General features: G+C 41.6%; 2 protein-coding genes across 2 annotated transcripts in view; one reads left to right on the top strand and one right to left on the bottom strand.

The window, feature by feature from the left end:
• Positions 1 to 3345: 3345 nt before the first annotated feature.
• On the top strand, positions 3346 to 6487 carry LOC147882263 (pentatricopeptide repeat-containing protein At3g16610-like). Its single transcript, XM_087401863.1, has one exon. The coding sequence runs from the start codon at positions 3429 to 3431 to the stop codon at positions 5967 to 5969; it is 2541 nt and encodes an 846-aa protein (XP_087257989.1). The 5' UTR covers positions 3346 to 3428; the 3' UTR covers positions 5970 to 6487.
• Positions 6488 to 14169: 7682 nt separating this feature from the next.
• RAD50 (DNA repair-recombination protein (RAD50)) overlaps positions 14170 to 18410 on the bottom strand; it is a 143837-nt gene continuing 139596 nt past the window's right edge. Inside the window, exons 24-27 of the mRNA XM_087401273.1 lie at positions 15629 to 15691; positions 15254 to 15387; positions 14726 to 14854; positions 14170 to 14626 (exon numbers count right to left, since the gene is read on the bottom strand). Coding sequence (XP_087257399.1) covers positions 14587 to 14626; positions 14726 to 14854; positions 15254 to 15387; positions 15629 to 15691 — 366 coding nt within the window. The 3' untranslated portion in view covers positions 14170 to 14586. The remainder of the gene's footprint in view (positions 14627 to 14725; positions 14855 to 15253; positions 15388 to 15628; positions 15692 to 18410) is intronic.

Raw genomic sequence — 18410 nt, 5'->3', positions numbered from 1 at the left:
AAATAGGAGCTCCTATGGCAAATCGACAGCCTCTTCATGCCTCTCTCTTCTACAAAGAGACTACACAACCTCAGCAAATGGGCTCATGGCCTTCTATAAACACGGCAAAAATTCATCAAACGACGCTTTCTTAGCTCACAACCAAGCTTTTGCATATGGACACAGCTTTTGTCTTATTGGAAGTGATTGGATACATTGAATTGAGGGCCGACTGGCTGAGTTGAAGGGCGCTCGGATTGGGATGTAAGCTGTGGACTGAAGAAATAAACAAGGGTGATGAGCGATTGACTCTCACAACCGGTGGTCAACTCCAACAGAGCCAACGGGCCTACGACTAGCAACATCACGTCTCTCCTACTTAGCCGATAGCACCAAGTCTCAACACCTTGACGGACTATCTCTGCAACACCTTGCAAATAGCCGCTCGCACGAAAGGAGCACTGCTCATAGTGCCAGGCTTCATAGGCGACTCCCACGAATCTCCATAGTCTTCTACGAACTCTGCCAAGGCTCCAAGCCTCTCCATCGACCTTGCTACTCCAATGCATACACCACTAACAAACAAAGCACTATGCCTTCAACCTCCAGCCATGGACTCCAGACGGACTCCCAAGTGGTAGCGAAGAATAGCCAAGTGCCTTCATAGTCTCTGCAACAACGATAGGCTGCAACGAAGCTCCATCGCTGGCCCTTCGAGGACCTCCACGGCTCATAACCTACTACCAAACAATGGCTCACAATGGGCAAACTTAATAGTTGGCATAAGCCTCCAATAGCAGACAGTAGCAGTAACCGTGCACTGCCATAACACCTCTAGACGACAAACATCACAACAAGGGAAATCTCCACGGTGGTGCCTCTACGAGCCAACATGCTCCTCAGCCCTCTGATGGAATCGGCATCTTAGAGGAAATCTCCCGAAGATTGTGATAGCCCTCCTATCAACACATGGCACCTACCCTATCTCTACCTATAATACTTTAACGTGCTCGTCATAAGGGGCATTCGGTCTTGATACGGTTACCATCACAAAAGTAACACCGAACTAGTCCTTTTCCCTTGTTATCATTCTTTCCTTTGTTATTGCCTTGCTCAGGTCTCGAGGGTTTCCTATTTTTGGGCTTGTCATCAAGTGACATTTGGTTCACATCCACAGTCTACTTCTTGGCGTGCTAGCACTCAAACTCATCATGACCATACCTCGTACATGTTTTACAATATTTTATCCTATATTCATCTTCAATATGTCCTTTCTTGGAACATTAATTACATTTTTTCTCATTTGAGCCAGGCTTCTCTCGGAAGACCATTTCTATCAAAGCCTTTTTCAGTGGACTTTGCTTGTCCTGCATCGACAACTTTGTGACAAAATATGATTAGGGGAGAGGAGAAGAGTGGAGACGTGTGAGCGAAGGGACTGACTCGTAGTAGGAACTATTTAGGAATTTTTCAACATGGTTTCAATTGGCTACTTTGGAGTTCTCTCCACTATGGATGATTTAATCTACTCTGAACTAGATCTAGGCCAACTATCGAGCGATGTAAAATCCGCAAATAATTCCTTTTCTTTGTTCAGTTTAGGTGTTGGGTTAGATGCGTCGATGTAGAGGCTGATGTGTGTGTAGAAGTGGATTCGTCATCGAGGCTCAAAAGTGTGTGATACTTGTGCCAAAATGTGCATGTGATGTGACGAGCGCATAGAGCACAAAAAAATCGAGCATTTTTTCTTTTTGGAGCGCCCTCTAATTCTTCCTAGATCAAGAGATACGGCTTGATCTAGGTGGAGGGACAAAAAAGGGTGCAAAATGATGATGTGGCCACTGTGTTCATGTGGTGCAGTGCTGCGCTTGAGAGGTGATGCGAACCATGGAGCTTGGAGCTTTGAGGTTGAGCTGGTTGCTTTTGCTGTGATGGAGGCTTATCATTGTAGCTGATGGCTATGAGATGCGGTGAGTCATAGGAGATGAGTTGCTGGAGCGTTGATTGCTGCGTAGTCGGTATGGTCATTGGGAGCTTGTCGAGTTGCTTGAGCTAGTTGTAGATAGGGTCGCTGGGGTTGTAGATGCACAAAGTCATTAGGAGGGCAAGGAGAGATGGTCAATGGCTCTGTGAGCTAGTCATGGAAGGTAGCTTGCATGAGTAGTTGTAGTTGTCGCAGTAGTTGTTGAAGCCGATTGATGAAGTAGTAGTCATTGTAGATGCTTGTGGCTGGCTTGGTCGACTGAGTAGCTCTTGTGAATTGCCTTAGCTTACTTGCTTTCCAATGCTCTAAATAGGTTCGGAATGGACTGAAGTCTCTCTTGCTCTCTAACAAAGTGGTAAGAAATCTCTATCTCACTGCAGAAATCTCCCTATGCAGCAAACAAATCTCTCCCTATCTCTCTCAAAAAAGGATAATGGACACTCAAACTCTCTCTCTCAATGAAGTGGGTAAGGACTCTCTCCCTCATAAGGAATCTCTCACATTGAACGAAATCCTCCCTCAAGTGAAGGCTCAAATGGACGGAATTTTCTCTCAATTGAGGAGAATGGATGCTCACTCAATCGCTCTCAATCAATCTCACTCTCACTCTCACACGACAATGAACTCGATGCCTCAGTAGAAGGCAAGGGAGCTCTGATACTATGACAAAATATGAAGAGGGGAGAGGAGAAGAGTGGAGATGAGGAGAGAGGGCATAGCTAGAGAGCACACCCCAAATGACTAACTGTATACTACATTTGGTTGAAAATGTAGAATAAATACAAACCCTTTTAGGGTTAGGGTTAGGGCATATCACATGTGTTACCAAATAATTATCATAGCATACGATGCGTGTGTGGGATACGAGGTCATCCAAGAAGCTTCTTGAGGAAAAATTTCTTAAGCTCACTCGGATAATAAACTATTCCGTAGAATAACTCTCCGTTTTTTTTCAAGGGTTCTCGCTTGGGGAAGTATTAGAGATTATCATGAAGTTATAGTCCCATAGATTCATAGACACTAGGCCTGCCGAGACTTGTGTTTGTTAGCGAGGGCCACAGGTGGTGTGTCCCTCCTAGTTGGCTCAGTGTGTGTGTGAGAGAGAGAAATGAGGCTTGTTGTTCCCGTCCCATTGTCGCTCTTCCGCTTGTAAGTGCACCATGGGCAGTACCCACGGATCATGGAAGCAAGATTGAGCGCCCACATCCAGCCCGGATGCATGCATTGACTGCATGGAGCTCTCAAGTGTAGGCGTACATGACATGAAAAAATTCATCTCCTCTCTTCTCTTCTTGACGTTAAAAAAAATAGAGTCTTTTTTTTCCGAAGGGTACAGCGATCTATCTTTCTGATGCGTTCGGTTGTATTGTTTGGCGCGCTGTGATTTTTCTGATCGTCGCGTCGATCTCCCCACCTTCCGAAGCCCGTGCGTGTACTGGGATGGATTTTAAACAGCCTTATCGAAATGCAGCAAATGAATGCCTTGCACAGGAATTGTTGGTGCAGCTTCACGGCTTTACGCAACCTCCCTCAGCTGCATTGGTTGCGTGGAGTGCTGGCTGCAACGATTTCCATCGACGCTTCCCCAACAGAAGATAATCTTACGGAGATTCTAGGTGAGGATTACGCTTTTAGAACGACCGAAAAGGATTGGAGCCAGCGCCCATGGAAGGAGACTCTGGACCGACTCGATAATCCGGAAGTTGCCGTGGATTCCAATCTTTACGCTGCTCTGTTGCGGCAGTGTGGCAATGCCGGAGCTTTGTCAGAGGGCAAGCGCGTTTATGCTCACATTGTCAAGCAAGGCCATTTGCGAAACCGCTATCTGCGAAATCTTTTGGTTCGGATGTATGCCAAGTGTGGAGCTCTGGAGGATGCTTGTGAGTTGTTTGCCAAAATGCATCTGCGAGATGTATTCTCTTGGACATTCATGATCGGAGCATATGCTCAGCATGGGCAGGCTGAGGAGGCCCTCCGACTTTTTCAACAAATGCAGGTCGAAGGCGAGCTTCCTAATAAACATACCTTCATTAGCATGCTTTCTGCATGTGCTAAGCAGGCTCTTTTAGGCGACGGCAAGGCCATGCATGCAATCATCGTGAGTAGTGGATATGATTCAGATTTTGTTGTGGTCACTGCCCTAGTAAATATGTATGGCAAGTGTGGACGTCTGGAGGATGCACGAAATCTGTTCGACAGGATGCCTGATCGGAATCCAGTATCGTGGAATGCCATGATTGGGGCTTATTCCCAGCACGGGCACGGTGAAAAGGCCCTTCAATTTTTTCAACAGATGCAACAGGAAGCTTTGATTCCCAGCACAGTCACCTTCTTGAAGGTTCTCGATGCATGTGCCAGCCAGGCAGACATAGTTGAAGGCAAACGGATACACAGCCTCACTGTATACACTGGATTCGCATCAGATGTGTTCGGGAATTCCCTCGTCAGTATGTATTGCAAATGTGTCAGCTTAGAGAATGCGTTGAGAGTGTTTAACAAAATGCCTGAACGCAATATAGTCTCATGGAATGCTCTTATTGCAGTATATGGCCAACACAAGCACGGCAAAGAATTCCTCCAACTCTTTCGACAAATGCACCAAGAGGGTGTAATAATAAACAAGTTTACCTTTGTCAGCTTTTTTGCCGCATGTGCCAGCCATGCAGCCCTCGCTGAAGGCAGGGAGATGCATGCCCGCTTGATGGGCTGTGGATTAGAGTCTGATGTTGTTGTTGGAACGGCCCTTATCAACATGTACAGCGATTGTGGCAACCTGGGACATGCACAAATGGTCTTTGACACAATGCATGGTTTTAACGTTGTCTCATGGAATGCCATAATTGCAGCATGTGCTCAGCACGGCCAAGGGAAAAGATCTCTCCAGCTCTATCTAGAAATGCAGCGGCAAGGTTTTAAGCCTGACAGAATAACGTTTCTCTGCATCCTGGATGCATGCGCCAGTGAGATTGCCTTGGTCGAAGGCCGGCAATTCCATTTCCAGACTATGGTTATTGGATTGGAGGTAGATGTTGTTGTAGAAACGGCCCTTCTCACTATGTATGGCAGATGCGGCAGCTTGGATGATGCACAAAAGGTTTTTGACGCAATGCCCAAGCGAACCATAGTCTCGTGGACTGCCATGATTTCAGCATACACTCAGCATGGGAAGGGCAATGCAGCCCTCCAACTCTTTCAAAATATGCAGTCAAGAGGAGTCATCCCAGATAAAGTTGCCCTAGTTAGTATTCTTGATGCATGTGCTAGCCAGGCAGCCCTAGCCATAGGAAAGCAGATGCATTCCTGCATTGTGGGTTGTGCATTTGAGTTGGATGTCGTCATTGGCAATGGTCTGGTCAATATGTATGGCAAGTGTGGCAGCTTGGAGAGCGCAAGGAGGGTATTTGACAAAATCCCAGAACGGAATGTGATCTCATGGACCACTATCATTGCAGCACATGCCCGGCAAGGTGAGGGCGAGGAGGCTGTAAGGTTATTTCTGCATATGCAAGGGCAGGGTATGAACCCTGATGAAGTTACATTTATCAGTTTTCTTGCAGCTTGCAGCCATGCTGGCCTCTTGGATGAAGGAAGTGGTTGTTTTCTTAACCTGAATCAGGATCGTAGCGTTGCAGCATCATTGGATCGCTATAATTGTATGATTGACCTCCTAGGAAGGGCAGGTCAGCTGGGTGAGGGAGAGGACTTGATAAATAGAATGCCGTTCCAGCCTACATCCGCGTTGTGGATGACCTTGCTTGGTGCCTGCAGAATGCGTATTGATGTGAAGCGAGGAGAAAAGGCGGCAGAAAATGTCCTTGCATTAGAACCGGGCAATGCTACACCTTACATTTTGCTATCAAATATCTATGCTGCCGCTGGCCGGTGGGCTGATGTGGCAAAGTTAAACAGATTGATGAGGGACAATGGATTGAAAACGCAGAGCTTGAAAATGCAGCGTTGCACAAGATATTTGTGCAGTGTTGCACAAATATCTTGTGAACGATGAAGTGTAATGCATTGCACCCATGAAAGCAGTTCTGAAATGCAGGAGACTAGACAGAGGAAAGGTAAGGCTGACAGGAGGTTTTGGTGCTTCAAGTAGGACAGTCAAACATTATTGATGGCCCCAGTAAAACGCTGGCTATCTTGTTTACGCTTATTCCTCGGAGACCTCTCTACTTCCTGAACAGCTCAGGAAATGCTCTTGCTGTAGTGCCATTGAGCGCATCCAGTGGTTTGGAGCCAGATGTTATCGTGGTGACCTTCATTCTCAGAATGTGGAAAATGTGATGATATTCAATTGTGCTCAGCTTAAACTCTTCCAACCAAAGCAGTGAGCACACAAGAGGACAAGAACAATGTAAGAACAAGAAGAGGTGATTCTGACTGGATTTTGGTTCAGCTCCGAATGCCCGAAATCAGAAACCAGCTGTGAAATATTGTCAGATCCGAGGCACCAAAGCTCCAATGCTCGACACTTGCACCTCGCCAGCCATCATTACAGAATGGGCACCTCTCAATGGCAAAACAAGTGTGATAGTCGAACACAGAACATGAGTAGCGTACAAATGTCTAAGGATCCAATTTTTCAAACCATACGAAAGTCCATTACCAATTCATCAAGAAATAGGTACCCCCGACTAGGTTGGGGATATCTTCCAGAAACTACCCACCAATCTGAAAGGGTGTGAAACATACACAAAACCTTGGCATGCACAAAACAGGCTACACGTTTGCAGAAAGGTGAAGAAGCTGTTTCAAATAAGCTTTTGAGCAAATCTTCTGGACGGACCACCAGCAGGAAGCTTTAACCCCACAGATTAATTAACCAATGTGAAGGCATACTGTTTAGTACACGTGTGCAAGGTTCTTTGCATTCTTCAGCCCCACTTGATGTCCCAATGAATGAAAATGATGGGATGGAGTCTGAGAATGGAAAAGAAGCCTCTTATTGATGAAGGAGCAGGATGGGAAAAAGTAAGGCACGGAAGAAGTGCAATCTCAAATCAGTGCTAGGATGCAAGACGTGACAAAGACTATGTGGAAGTTTCATGAGTAAAAATTCTCTCTTTGAACACATAAATTCTCTAAATTTTTTATTGATTCTATTGTTGATGTTCATCATCACATCTTCGTTGCTAAACTGATGTTGACATGTCTTCAAGAAGGCTTCCCTTAATGCATTCCATGTCATGAAATGATTGTCAAGATACTCGTCAACCACTTAATGCATGTATCCACAAACATTGTAGGGGAGTACAACAAGTACTCATCTCTATATTGCATTGAAATATTTTCACCGTTTGTAGGAATCTCTACAAAGTGGAGCAATGTTTTTTACGCTCATCCCAAGTATGTTTGCAATTTGATCTTCGCCTCTTCTCTTGCCGTTATTGGCAGATTTGCCCTAGGATCTCTCACAAATCTCCCATTTTAGTAAAGTGTGCTAGACTTGGATTCTTTTCTTGACTTTGATGTAGGCCTAGAACTTGATCTTCCTAGGTTACAAGATGTTGTGGAAGAATAATTATGGCATAGTTTCTAGTTGAAGAGCCACTTGGGACAAATGAGTGCCCTTAATCAATCAACTAGCTCATACCAAATTGGAATGACACTTTTTGCCAAGTGGCCTCACTAGTGGTGCAAGATAAGGAACACAGAGATCATGAATTCGACAAGGATTTATGATGGATTGCCATATAAGGCAATTGCAATGAGAAAGGGTTCATCATTGAGCCCAAAAGAAAGACGAAGAAGATGAAGAAGAAGACGAAGACGGAGATGAAGAAGAAGAAGAAGAAGATGATGATGAAGAAGACGACGACGAAGATGAAGAAGAAGACGAAGAAGAAGAAGACGAAGAAGAAGAAGATGAAGAGGAAGAAGACGAAGAAGAAGAAGACGAAGACGAAGAAGAAGAAGAAGAAGAAGAAGAAGAAGAAGACCAAGAAGAAGACCAAGAAGAAGAAGAAGCAAGAAGACGAAGAAGAAGATGAAGAAGAAGAAGAAGAAGATGAAGAAGAACAAGAAGAAGAAGAAGAAGAAGTAGTAGCTAGTTGTTAAAAAGGACTCTCGAAAATAGGAAGGGACGAGTTAAAAAATATTCTCAAAGAGGGGGGAATAAACAACACTCTAGAAAAGGAGAAATATGGTGCACCAAGTGCAAAATGGATGGACAAAACAACAAAGAATTTCTATCAACTTTCAAAACAATAATAAAACATATGCAATCATTTAGGCCACAAAATTGAAGAGCGCTAGTTCAAAGAAAGAAAAAGGACCATAGAGATATAGAGGGAACGAGAATGGCCTATCAAATAGATGGACCCAAGAATGCCAACACTACATGTTTCTTCTACAAAAAGAAGGTGACCGGAAGAACCACAAATTATGGAGCAAGCAACTAGATATGTTGTAAAGTCCATGTGACCAAGATGAGCGAGCACCATCCACAAGGCTAGTTTCAAACACACATCAAAGAAATTGTGCTATCAAGGTTGTAAGGAACCCAACAGGACCAAACAAATTAAGAGACCTAGCAGGACCAAACAATTCAAGATCTAGGGATTTATTAGCAAGAAGAGAAGAGATTACGACCAAAATCACCATCATTGAAGAGAAAGAGCCTTGTTGAGAGAAGAGACTAAATGCAGTCAACTAATGAATTATAAACACAAAGAAGTTACAATGTAGTAAAAAAGAGCCAAATGTGATGAGATGAAATAGATGACATGCTTAAGTGGAGTGAAACAAAATCAAGTGCAATGTGGAATATATTTTGTGAATTAAATGTAACAATTTAAATATGACAACTATTGGAAATCGCTCACCATTACACTAGTTTCTCCAAAAAACTCCCAGTTTTTAATAAGCAATCAATGCATAAAATATTGACTTCTTGAACCTTTGTTCTCTGAAGTAATTATCAATCTTGTTGTACCAAGCCCGTGGGGCTTGCTTAAGACCCTAGAGTGCCTTCTTCAACTAGTAGACTAAGTGCTCGGGTCTTTTTTCCATAAATTTATGGCTACTGCATATACACCTCTTCTTGTAGTTCTCCATTCAAGAACACAAACTTTGGCATCCATCTGATGTAATTGTAACCCCATTACTGACACATAGTTAAAAATCTTACCTACCATGCACGGCCTTAATAGCTCTGATACAATGTGAAAGAGCATGTAGCTCTTAATGAGGATACACAGTCCAACACTCTAAGAACACAGGAAAGAGAGGATGAGAGAGATCACACACAGCTAGCTATACAGATGTACGCTCTCACATGCAAAAATGATGAACATGATACAATATATAGTGAACCCTACTTAGGGTTTCCCTAAGTCCATAAATACTATTCACATAGGGACATAGGGTCCCTCTTAGAGTCCTTTATGGTCCTAATACATACAACATATCAACATATGTGACACAATATGTAGGTGGATAATGACTAGCCCAATGATGATGACTGGCCCAATGACCCATACTGCAACAAAAGGTTGATTCCATTCAGAAGATGAAGGAGCCAAGAAATGTTAAGTGAGTTTGATTGTTTGTAGGGTTCTTGAGCTTCTATTAGGGATTGATCAAGAATTCATCAGAGTGGGTAAACCCTTGCTTCAACATAGAAGGAAGTAAATAAGTTGAGTGGAATATCAAATGAGCCAAAGCATTTCCAATTTTGTAAGAGATAGTGGTGAAGGCACCCATACTCCAAAATCTTGACTAGGATAAGATTTTTCATGTGCACATCGATGCATATGGATGGAAATAGATATTTCCCCATCTTCTATGCAAGTCAAAGGTTCTTAATCATAGAAACGAATAACTTCACCTTAGAAAGGGAGGTTGGCAATGGCGTACAATGTTCAAATATTTTCACACTATTTATTAGATAGCCATGTCATGTTCTTTGTGGACCACTAGGCATTATTCTATTTGATTAAGAAAACAATCAGAAAACCAAGATTGATCATGTGGATGCTTATAGTGAAAGAGTTTAATTTCAAGATCAGTCCTTAACTCAATTAGTCTCATTATGGGGCCCATTGAAGACAGAAGATCCAAAGAGCAGATGGATTATTAGCTAGTTAATGTAGGATTGTTCACCATGTCAATAATGTAGATAAGCATGAAAATACTTTATGGTACCTCTGCAAAAGCACACATTTTCTAAATAATTACATGTATCTAAATAATTACATGTAAATCCTAGAAATATACATTGGTCGCTAGCCATCTATACAAAAAAGGTGGGGGTATGATCCTTCAAAGATGCATCTTTCTATATGAGAGGGAAATAGAAATGACAATAGCACATCAAGGAGCCAAAGAAGTTCATTTCTTGAGTGATGTCACATTTAAAAAGATATTGGATGATGGGTTGTGGTGGAGCACAATGTTCGCAAATAGAAGAAGGCACTACAAGAGGTATGACATATGCCAAAGAGTAGGCAGGCCACAGTTTGGAGATCATATGCCAAGTAACCCCACATACCCATGGGAACCCTTTTAACAAAGGGACTTAGATTTCCTAGGCCCATTCAAGGTTGTCACACACTTGGTAGGCAATAACTACATCATGGTGGCAACCAACTACATCACAAAATGGTGGGCCAAAGAAAAAGCCTTGAGGATAACACAACATAAAATAAAATTAGGTTTTTGTGTGATAATATCATATGCAAGTTTAGATGCCTCAAAAAAATGTCAGAATCAAGGAGTTCACTTCATCAACTTGATGATACAAAGCATGACAAAGGATTTCTTGATTTAGCATTAGAAGTCAATGAATTACTACCCAAGGGAAAATAGTCAAGTAGAGGCCATCAAAAGAAGACTATGAATGAGCACCAAAACAATTGGAAGCATATAAGTTCCAAACTACACTATGGGCTTATCACACAATCTTCAAGGTTACCACAAATCACATGTCCTTCCAATAGGCATCCGGTGTTGAAGTGGTCATACTTGTGGAATTTCTCATGTCTAACCTAAAGAAAGTAATGAAACGCATGAATAGCAAAGAGAAAAATTTGTAGGATAGACTAGATAAGTTTAAAAAAATTGATGAATTGCACCTAAGGGTAGCCTAGTCACAAAGTTTAATCCAAAGGATGAGGAAGCCACCGCATGACCATCAAATCAAAAAGGAAAAATTTGTAGAGGGCATGCTTGTTTTGCTTTGACAATGCCAAGATAGGTCAATCTTTGATTATGGGTTGTGCCATACAAGATTAAGCACTATTATGATAATGGGATAGTAATTCTTGAAGACTTGGAATAAAAAAATTTACCAAACCTAGTTAATGGCATGAAGATTAAGGAGTTTGGCGTGAAGCATAATTCATGTGGTGGAGGAGGACCCGTGGCACAACTGGTAGTTGGCCGTTAAGGTGCTAAATCAAACCAGGATTCTTTAAAAGCTAGAAAAATTAAAATCCCACGATGTTAGTAAAGGAAGAAATCTCATGATAAAGAAGATATTATGAGTTTAAGGGGCAATAACTTCATTGTGTTCTTTTATAGAGTTAGTTTACCATAAAATTGATGATGGTTCAACCACATATCAACTGCATATTATCACTATATTAAGCTTTGAGTACTTATTTTGTACGTACACGTATTCGTAATGCTCCCTACTATTACCTCTATTGGATTATTTCAATTGGATGTGCATTTTTTACAGAAGGCAATATCGGCCTTTAGGCCTCTCTATGCAATTGTTTTTGTAGCAATCCAAGCAACAAGTCTGCCAAATTTGGATCTTCCAAGAGCTCAAAAAGAGGTAGATCTACACTCCAATAGAAGAGTAGTATCGTGGAGCAAGGAGGGTGAACACAATGGACTCACATTGTAGCTACTAAAGCCTATAAGACGGCATGTGGTAGTAAGGAAAATTCTAGCTTAGAAGGCACAACAAATAGAGTTGATTTTGGTGCCTTATTACAATGATATTGTGATGTAGATGTTGGTATATATGCTACCAATTTTTTGTATGTGGTTCTCTATATCAATACATAATCTCTTGCATAGTTCGAAGCATACATTTTTGTATCAAATGTTTGCAAGTATGACACATTAGCAAAGGTTTGTTATTCCATAGGTTGAGTCAAACTTCCCCACCCTAGGGTGCAAAAGTTCATAGAATACACGTCGTTCAATTTCTAAGGACCCAAAAACATGTGACAACTTCTTTTCTATAGTGGCCTCTTCTATACTACTTGCTAAACGTTCTCTGACATTTATTGGGTTATCCAAATAAGCTGGATCTCAAATTGTAATCACCTTTTCTATAATATAATATCAAACTTTTTCCCTACAAAATGAAAACATTGACACGCTTGACCCACGCAAGCGCGGGAAAGGTTAAAGCTTGTCCCAACCTAGCGCTTGGTACAGATTGCATCTACAAAAGTAGGCAAAATGACAACAAAAGTCAAAATTGGCTATTTGCCCTAATTAAAAATTACGTATATTTGCATCACAAACGTCCATATCTTCCACATTTGATGCAAATGTCCATATCTTCCACATTTGCAAATGTTTACCCAACCAAACATATGCACATGTCTAGATCTATGTTTCCTTGACCGTACCTCCAAGTATTCTCTCTCTAGATTTGAATTGTCCTTTCATACATGCATGCACACAAAGTGACTTGGTCCCTGAGATGACATTGTGTAATCTCAATCTCTCTCTTTCCAATACATAGGAGTTGGGATCATATGATTGGTTAGAGTGATATTTACTTCAATTTTAGCATGTGCACTTTGACTATATTTAAGCAATGGAAAGGGACTACATATATCTATGTTTATTTTGCACTCACTTACTAATATATATACTAATATTGAAGCAAGTATATCATTTGTTCATGAGAACTCAGATCAAAGAAAGAAAAGGATTTTATTTTTTGTTAATGACAAGTGTTCAATGGTTGAGTTGTGGATATCATGTCTTTTGTTATCTAAAAGGATCATCATCATATCATGTGTGGGTTGGATTGCTAATGATTTATAATTAAATGCTAAAGCTTCGCCTAGTGAATCTTTGAACTAAATAACTTGGCTCATTAATATAAGCTAGCTCATAAAACCTTGTTTCGAAAGTGCCTATCTTGTCCACAGGTAGGATAATGGGTGGAGAGAAACTAGAGGAAAGCATACTTTTTGAAGCCAAGGTCTGAGGATGCAAGTGGTGAATGAAATGTATGACTTGATTGAGGTGATTAGGTTAGTTGCTTGCATTATTCGTGGCTCCCATTCACCTCATGAAGTGGTTTGCCTCGCCTATAGTCAAATTGAACACTTCAATGGATGATGAACCCTAGAAGGGTCAAGATTTATTCAACACATGCTTTGTTTACAAACCACATGAATCCAATACCAAGAATCTTGCCTCAGGATTCTCCCATTCTCCCATGAAACAATGGATAAATGTGTACCCTAAGCTCTAGTCCCCTCTCAATAGCAATTGATAGAGATAATGTCAATTCATCTCCCTCCTCACCCTTAGATGAATTCCAATCTATTAGTACTTTACCTACCATCTTGTAGGAGTGTCAAGGCCTAAGGGAGGCTACTTGACCATTTGTTTGGGATGGTGGCCACGTTTTCTAATAGTCAACAATCACAATCTTAGCTAAATTTTGTTTTCCCTTAATTTTATTGTAAGATTCTAGTCATTTGGTTTCCCATGGATAATAAAACTTCTCTCTCTCTCTCTCTCCCCCACCACACACACGCACACACACAAGGGTGTGCGCATCAATACACTGGCATCCATGATAATATTAGCCCTATTTATTCATCCTACAATTGACGTGGGTCTAAGGTAACATGTCCTCGTTTCAGATTCTTGCTTGATCATTTGATCTCACTAGCCTTTCCTCATCAACGTTAGAAGCACTATAAATGCCTGCTCTCTTGTACCAAGATGAGTGCAGTGATCAAGCGTGTGTGCATCAATACACTAGCATCCATGATATATTGGTCCTACTTATTTGCCCTTGAGATGTGCTAATTTAATGTACTGATTTAATGCCTTATCTAATGTCAACCATCAATCTACCCTGTAACACTCTCGAAGATCTTATGAGTATCCTAAATTTTCAGGAATTGAAAGTTATTAGCACCTCAGATGCACTCGTGTTTCCAAAATTGTTTAGTTCAAAACAGCCAAATGTACATATTTTACATTGTTGTACAAAATATTTACTCTGAAACAAAATTACACATGGAAGGTGGAGTGTGGGCCCTCCTCTTGTTTCTTTACCACTGTACATTAGCAGTGACGCTACTGCATGCTTTGCAAAAAGGTCATATATTACCAATCTAGTGGATTACCAATCTGCTGGACTAAGATGTGCAGCATCTACAAACAGACTCACAGCCTTGCCTCAACCCATCATAAGGTAACTATATTTCCAGCATCAGAGGATACGGATTTGACAGGCTTGTACTAAACCAGCACAGGGTTCTTACCCCGTAATGCTAGTGGGTACGCATTGCAACTTAACATGTTCTATCCCATTCATACAGGATTATAGCAGCAACTTTGCATGCCACATTTCTGCAGCATAGGAAACTTTCCTGACCGTTGCCTCAATTCATGTTCTTTGCTCAATCAAAAATTTCCTGCGCTTCGATTATACTATGTTGACTGCAACCGGCAAAGAGAGATTCAGTACTTAAATTTGGATTCCAAATCCAGAACTGAGAGACAGAAAGCATGTCATAAATATGCTACAATCTTGCTTACTGATCATCTTTTGAGATCCTGTAGTATCTCTCTGCATGTTGGCGTTGCCCAATAAGTTGCGCAAATCTCTCATCATGAGTAATTACAATCAATTGAAAGTTCTCCTGCCCCTTGCGATCTTCCATTATTCTTGCATATACAGTCAAAACATAAAAACATCTGAAGCTTGAAACAGATTTTGAGAGGTCTGATGGAAGATTTGGTGTAAAAAAGAAATGAAATATACATCTAGATGAATCCAGGAACGTGCCTCATCTAAAAACACAACATAGTGCAGTTTCAATCTCATGATAGTCACTCATAAGGTCGAAAACCATAAACTCCATCACGCATAGCAAGGACTAGCTACTCTGACATCCCCACTGACATCATCAGCACCCAAGAGCGGGTATAGAAGATTGTATAAACATATGCTCTCACACATAGAGATCCGCACACCCAAATACAAAGGCCTTCGTACTGCACTCCAGAGGTGAAGGGCAAACCTCAGCGGTGACAAAGGCTAGCACTAAAGGAGAAATGAAATACCTCAAAAGAGCTGCAGCAAGACTTTCAGCATTGGCCCCATCCAGATTAGTGGTTGGCTCATCAAGAGCTAAAATTCCACAACTAAGACAGAAAGTCTCAGCCAGAGCCAACCGAATGATGAGTGAAGCAAGAACCTGCAGTCATAGCCATCAAAAAGCTGAACTGGGAAACTACTTGTTTATATAGGTGTATAGAAATGCTGGCTCATGCAGTGGTAGGATACACAAAAAGAGGATTAGATAAATCAACTGTCATAGGCTTAAATAGACAAAATAGAATTATATAGATTAACTGTTGTAGGTGCACTTTATAGGTTACAGCCAGCATTTCCTTAAAATGAAAGCAAAGATTGAAAGAGCTAACACAAGATGGTACCTTTTGTCCAGCACTGCAACGCCCACGCATCTCCAGCTCTGCATCTCCACTTTGCATCACCACCTAAGCAAAAACATTTCCCTATTCAGCCTGAAGAACAGATAGGTTACATGTTTTACAATCCCACACATTCCGTTTTCTTACTCTCTTTTTTTTTTCCAAGAAATTCCGTTTTCTTACTTAGAAAAGAAGTGTGTCTGTTTTTTGGTTTGAACAAGTTTTTCCCTCCTTCCTGAGACGTTTTCATAAACATCCATTAATAAGGATCAGAACTCTTACCTATAACAAATTAAGATCCTTGACTGACTAAGCAGAGATGATCTCTAACAGTATCTGTCAACTTAGGGCTAAAGCCAGGATCTAAAACAATTGGGCAGCTGTGTTAATCCAGAAAACCTGACTCTGAAATATAGGGGTCTCTTCAAGAAGTTGAACACTATATGCACTACCTTGTAAATTTATGATACAGTCGTTCATGCGTGAGCTTTTTTTACTTTCTCAACCTGGTCCACAGTGTAGCCCCAACAACATAGAAGAACATTCCTGATACAGTATGCACACAACAAGACAAAATTCCAAATTCCCATTGACTTGATTTTCCCAAGGTTTGTCAATTTGTCAGAAACAAACACTACCTTGATGACATTCTGCAGCCTGCTTGGGACCCTTCTCACATCCCCCCGAAGCCATGAGCCACATCATAATCAGTTTGCAGTTACTTCCCTTCAGCTAGAGGCTGCATTTCTGACTGTTATTTTCCCACAGGGGATATTAGAGTATGGTAATTCCATGGAGGGATGAGCTCAACTATTCTAGGGTGTCTATCTATTGGTGCAGCTCTGGACTTCTCAATAGACAGGATACCATCTTTCAGTATAACGTAGACAGCCCTACTAGGTACACCATGTTCTGTAAGATCACCCATATCATCAGACATGATCTTTTGTAGCAGGAGTTTGAACAGACTTTGTCTTCCCACTCTGGGTGTGAAGCCTATCTTCTATAACAAACAGTTATGGTGAGGGTTTTCTACATTGAAGACAAGTCCCCATGGGAGTTTTATGATCCCTAGGAAGCGCAGTATTTGCAAGCATTATGACCTGGGGAAGGTTGAGGCATGAATGGAAATACCTTTTCAGATACCAACATACTATGCAATTAGGGGAATAAGCACAACCGCTTCTCCAAAATGCTTACGACTCTTGTCACTCCATTTGACAGGGAGACTCTAGCTAGGTGGGCAACATTTGGACTATACAGACATCACATCATCAATCTCCTGACACGTGGAAATTGGTCATTGGGGAAATTGATGAGCACTCCACATTTGATGGCTCCATGTAGGGAACTAGAGGTGTCAGACTTGCCGGTTCAAACCCCCTTCTGGAAATATATTTCTGAAAGAAAAAAAACCCAAGTGCAATATTTGTATATGATGAATGACACTCTCCCCCCCAATGAGCGATCATCATTTGAAGTTAGAAGAGACAAGTCTAGCTATAAGTGAAGAGCTCTTTCTATTGTGTGAGCACTTTAGCCACATGTGGAAAGGAAGAGTGGATTGAACACCATGGTGCTTCCAACCACATGTCCAGCATGACTGATGGTTCAAGTTTTTGGAGCCAGCATATCCACACTCAACATTGACAATGGGTGGATTCTAGACAATCGTGCTTGCAGCCACATGTCCAACAAGATTGAGTGGTAAGTTTTTGGAGCCAGCACATCTGCACTCAATAGTGACAATGGAGGACAACAAAATTTGCCAAGCCAATGGGATTGGCAACATATAGACAGGTCCAGACAAGTGATGAAGAGGTAATCTCAAATGTCCTTTATGTTCCAGAACTTTGTAAGACCATGCCTTGTGTGTGAGTACTTTGACCAAGCCGAAGTAGAAGGTAAAATTCAACAACCAAGATTGCACGAGAAATTGAGGGAGGAAGGCCTTTTGACTTTGGCATGCTTGAATTTGATTCGCTCTTTTGTGTCATCACTCTCCAAGCATTCTCAATCTCAGTTGTTGTGACCCCAAAGGTTGTATGGAGGAAATCACGGGCTGTTTCTGGAGGATTGACTGCATCTTCCTTCTTATCCACTGTCTTGAAATTCAAGGCTATGTTTTCCTCTGGGTGTTCTTCTCAAAATTCTCTTGGGGATTTCAGGGGTTTCTGTCCCTTGACAATCTGTGACAAAATTTTGGCCTCTTCGCAATGCTCTTCCATGCTGGCTGTCATCCTTCCCCCCACCTCCCCCCCCCCCCCCCTTCTTTCTTCTTGGATTCCTCCAGAGCTTGCCCTTGGCTTAGGTGCTACATTTTCAGATTTGAGGATACCCAAAGCATCAGAATCTGTCCCCACACTACTCATGCAAAGCTCTTGAATCTCTAGCTCCAAAGCTTTATTGCATGAGGCTTGATCATCCATTGACTTCCTCAAAGCATCATTTTCCTTTTTCAAAAGTTGCCTGCATTTTCAATTGAGTGTCCATCCTATCCATGTGGAGGGAGATACACTCTTTGTTTTTAAGACACGAAATCTCGTGCTTTTCGCTCATGGGTCTGCCACTTCAAGGCCTTGTCCATGGTTGTTTTTGTGCCTTCCCACTTGGCACTTCAAAGCATCCTATACATGGAGAAGGAACCCCAGTACATTATCCAATTGGGATGCGAGAAAAATCTGTTTGTCTTGAAGTTTTGATGGGGCAAAAAGAATAGCATTGCTGCACTGACGAAAATCCACAGTTCCATTGTGGCCTATCAAGGTTAGTTGGCATTAATTTC

Source organism: Dipteris shenzhenensis, chromosome 30 (genome assembly GCF_047967505.1).
Source record: "Dipteris shenzhenensis isolate YYH24624 ecotype China chromosome 30, Dip_SZ_1.0, whole genome shotgun sequence".
Lineage (NCBI taxonomy): Eukaryota > Viridiplantae > Streptophyta > Polypodiopsida > Gleicheniales > Dipteridaceae > Dipteris > Dipteris shenzhenensis.
The sequence above is the reverse complement of the archived record's forward strand: the minus strand, read 5'-3'. Positions and strand labels throughout refer to the sequence as shown.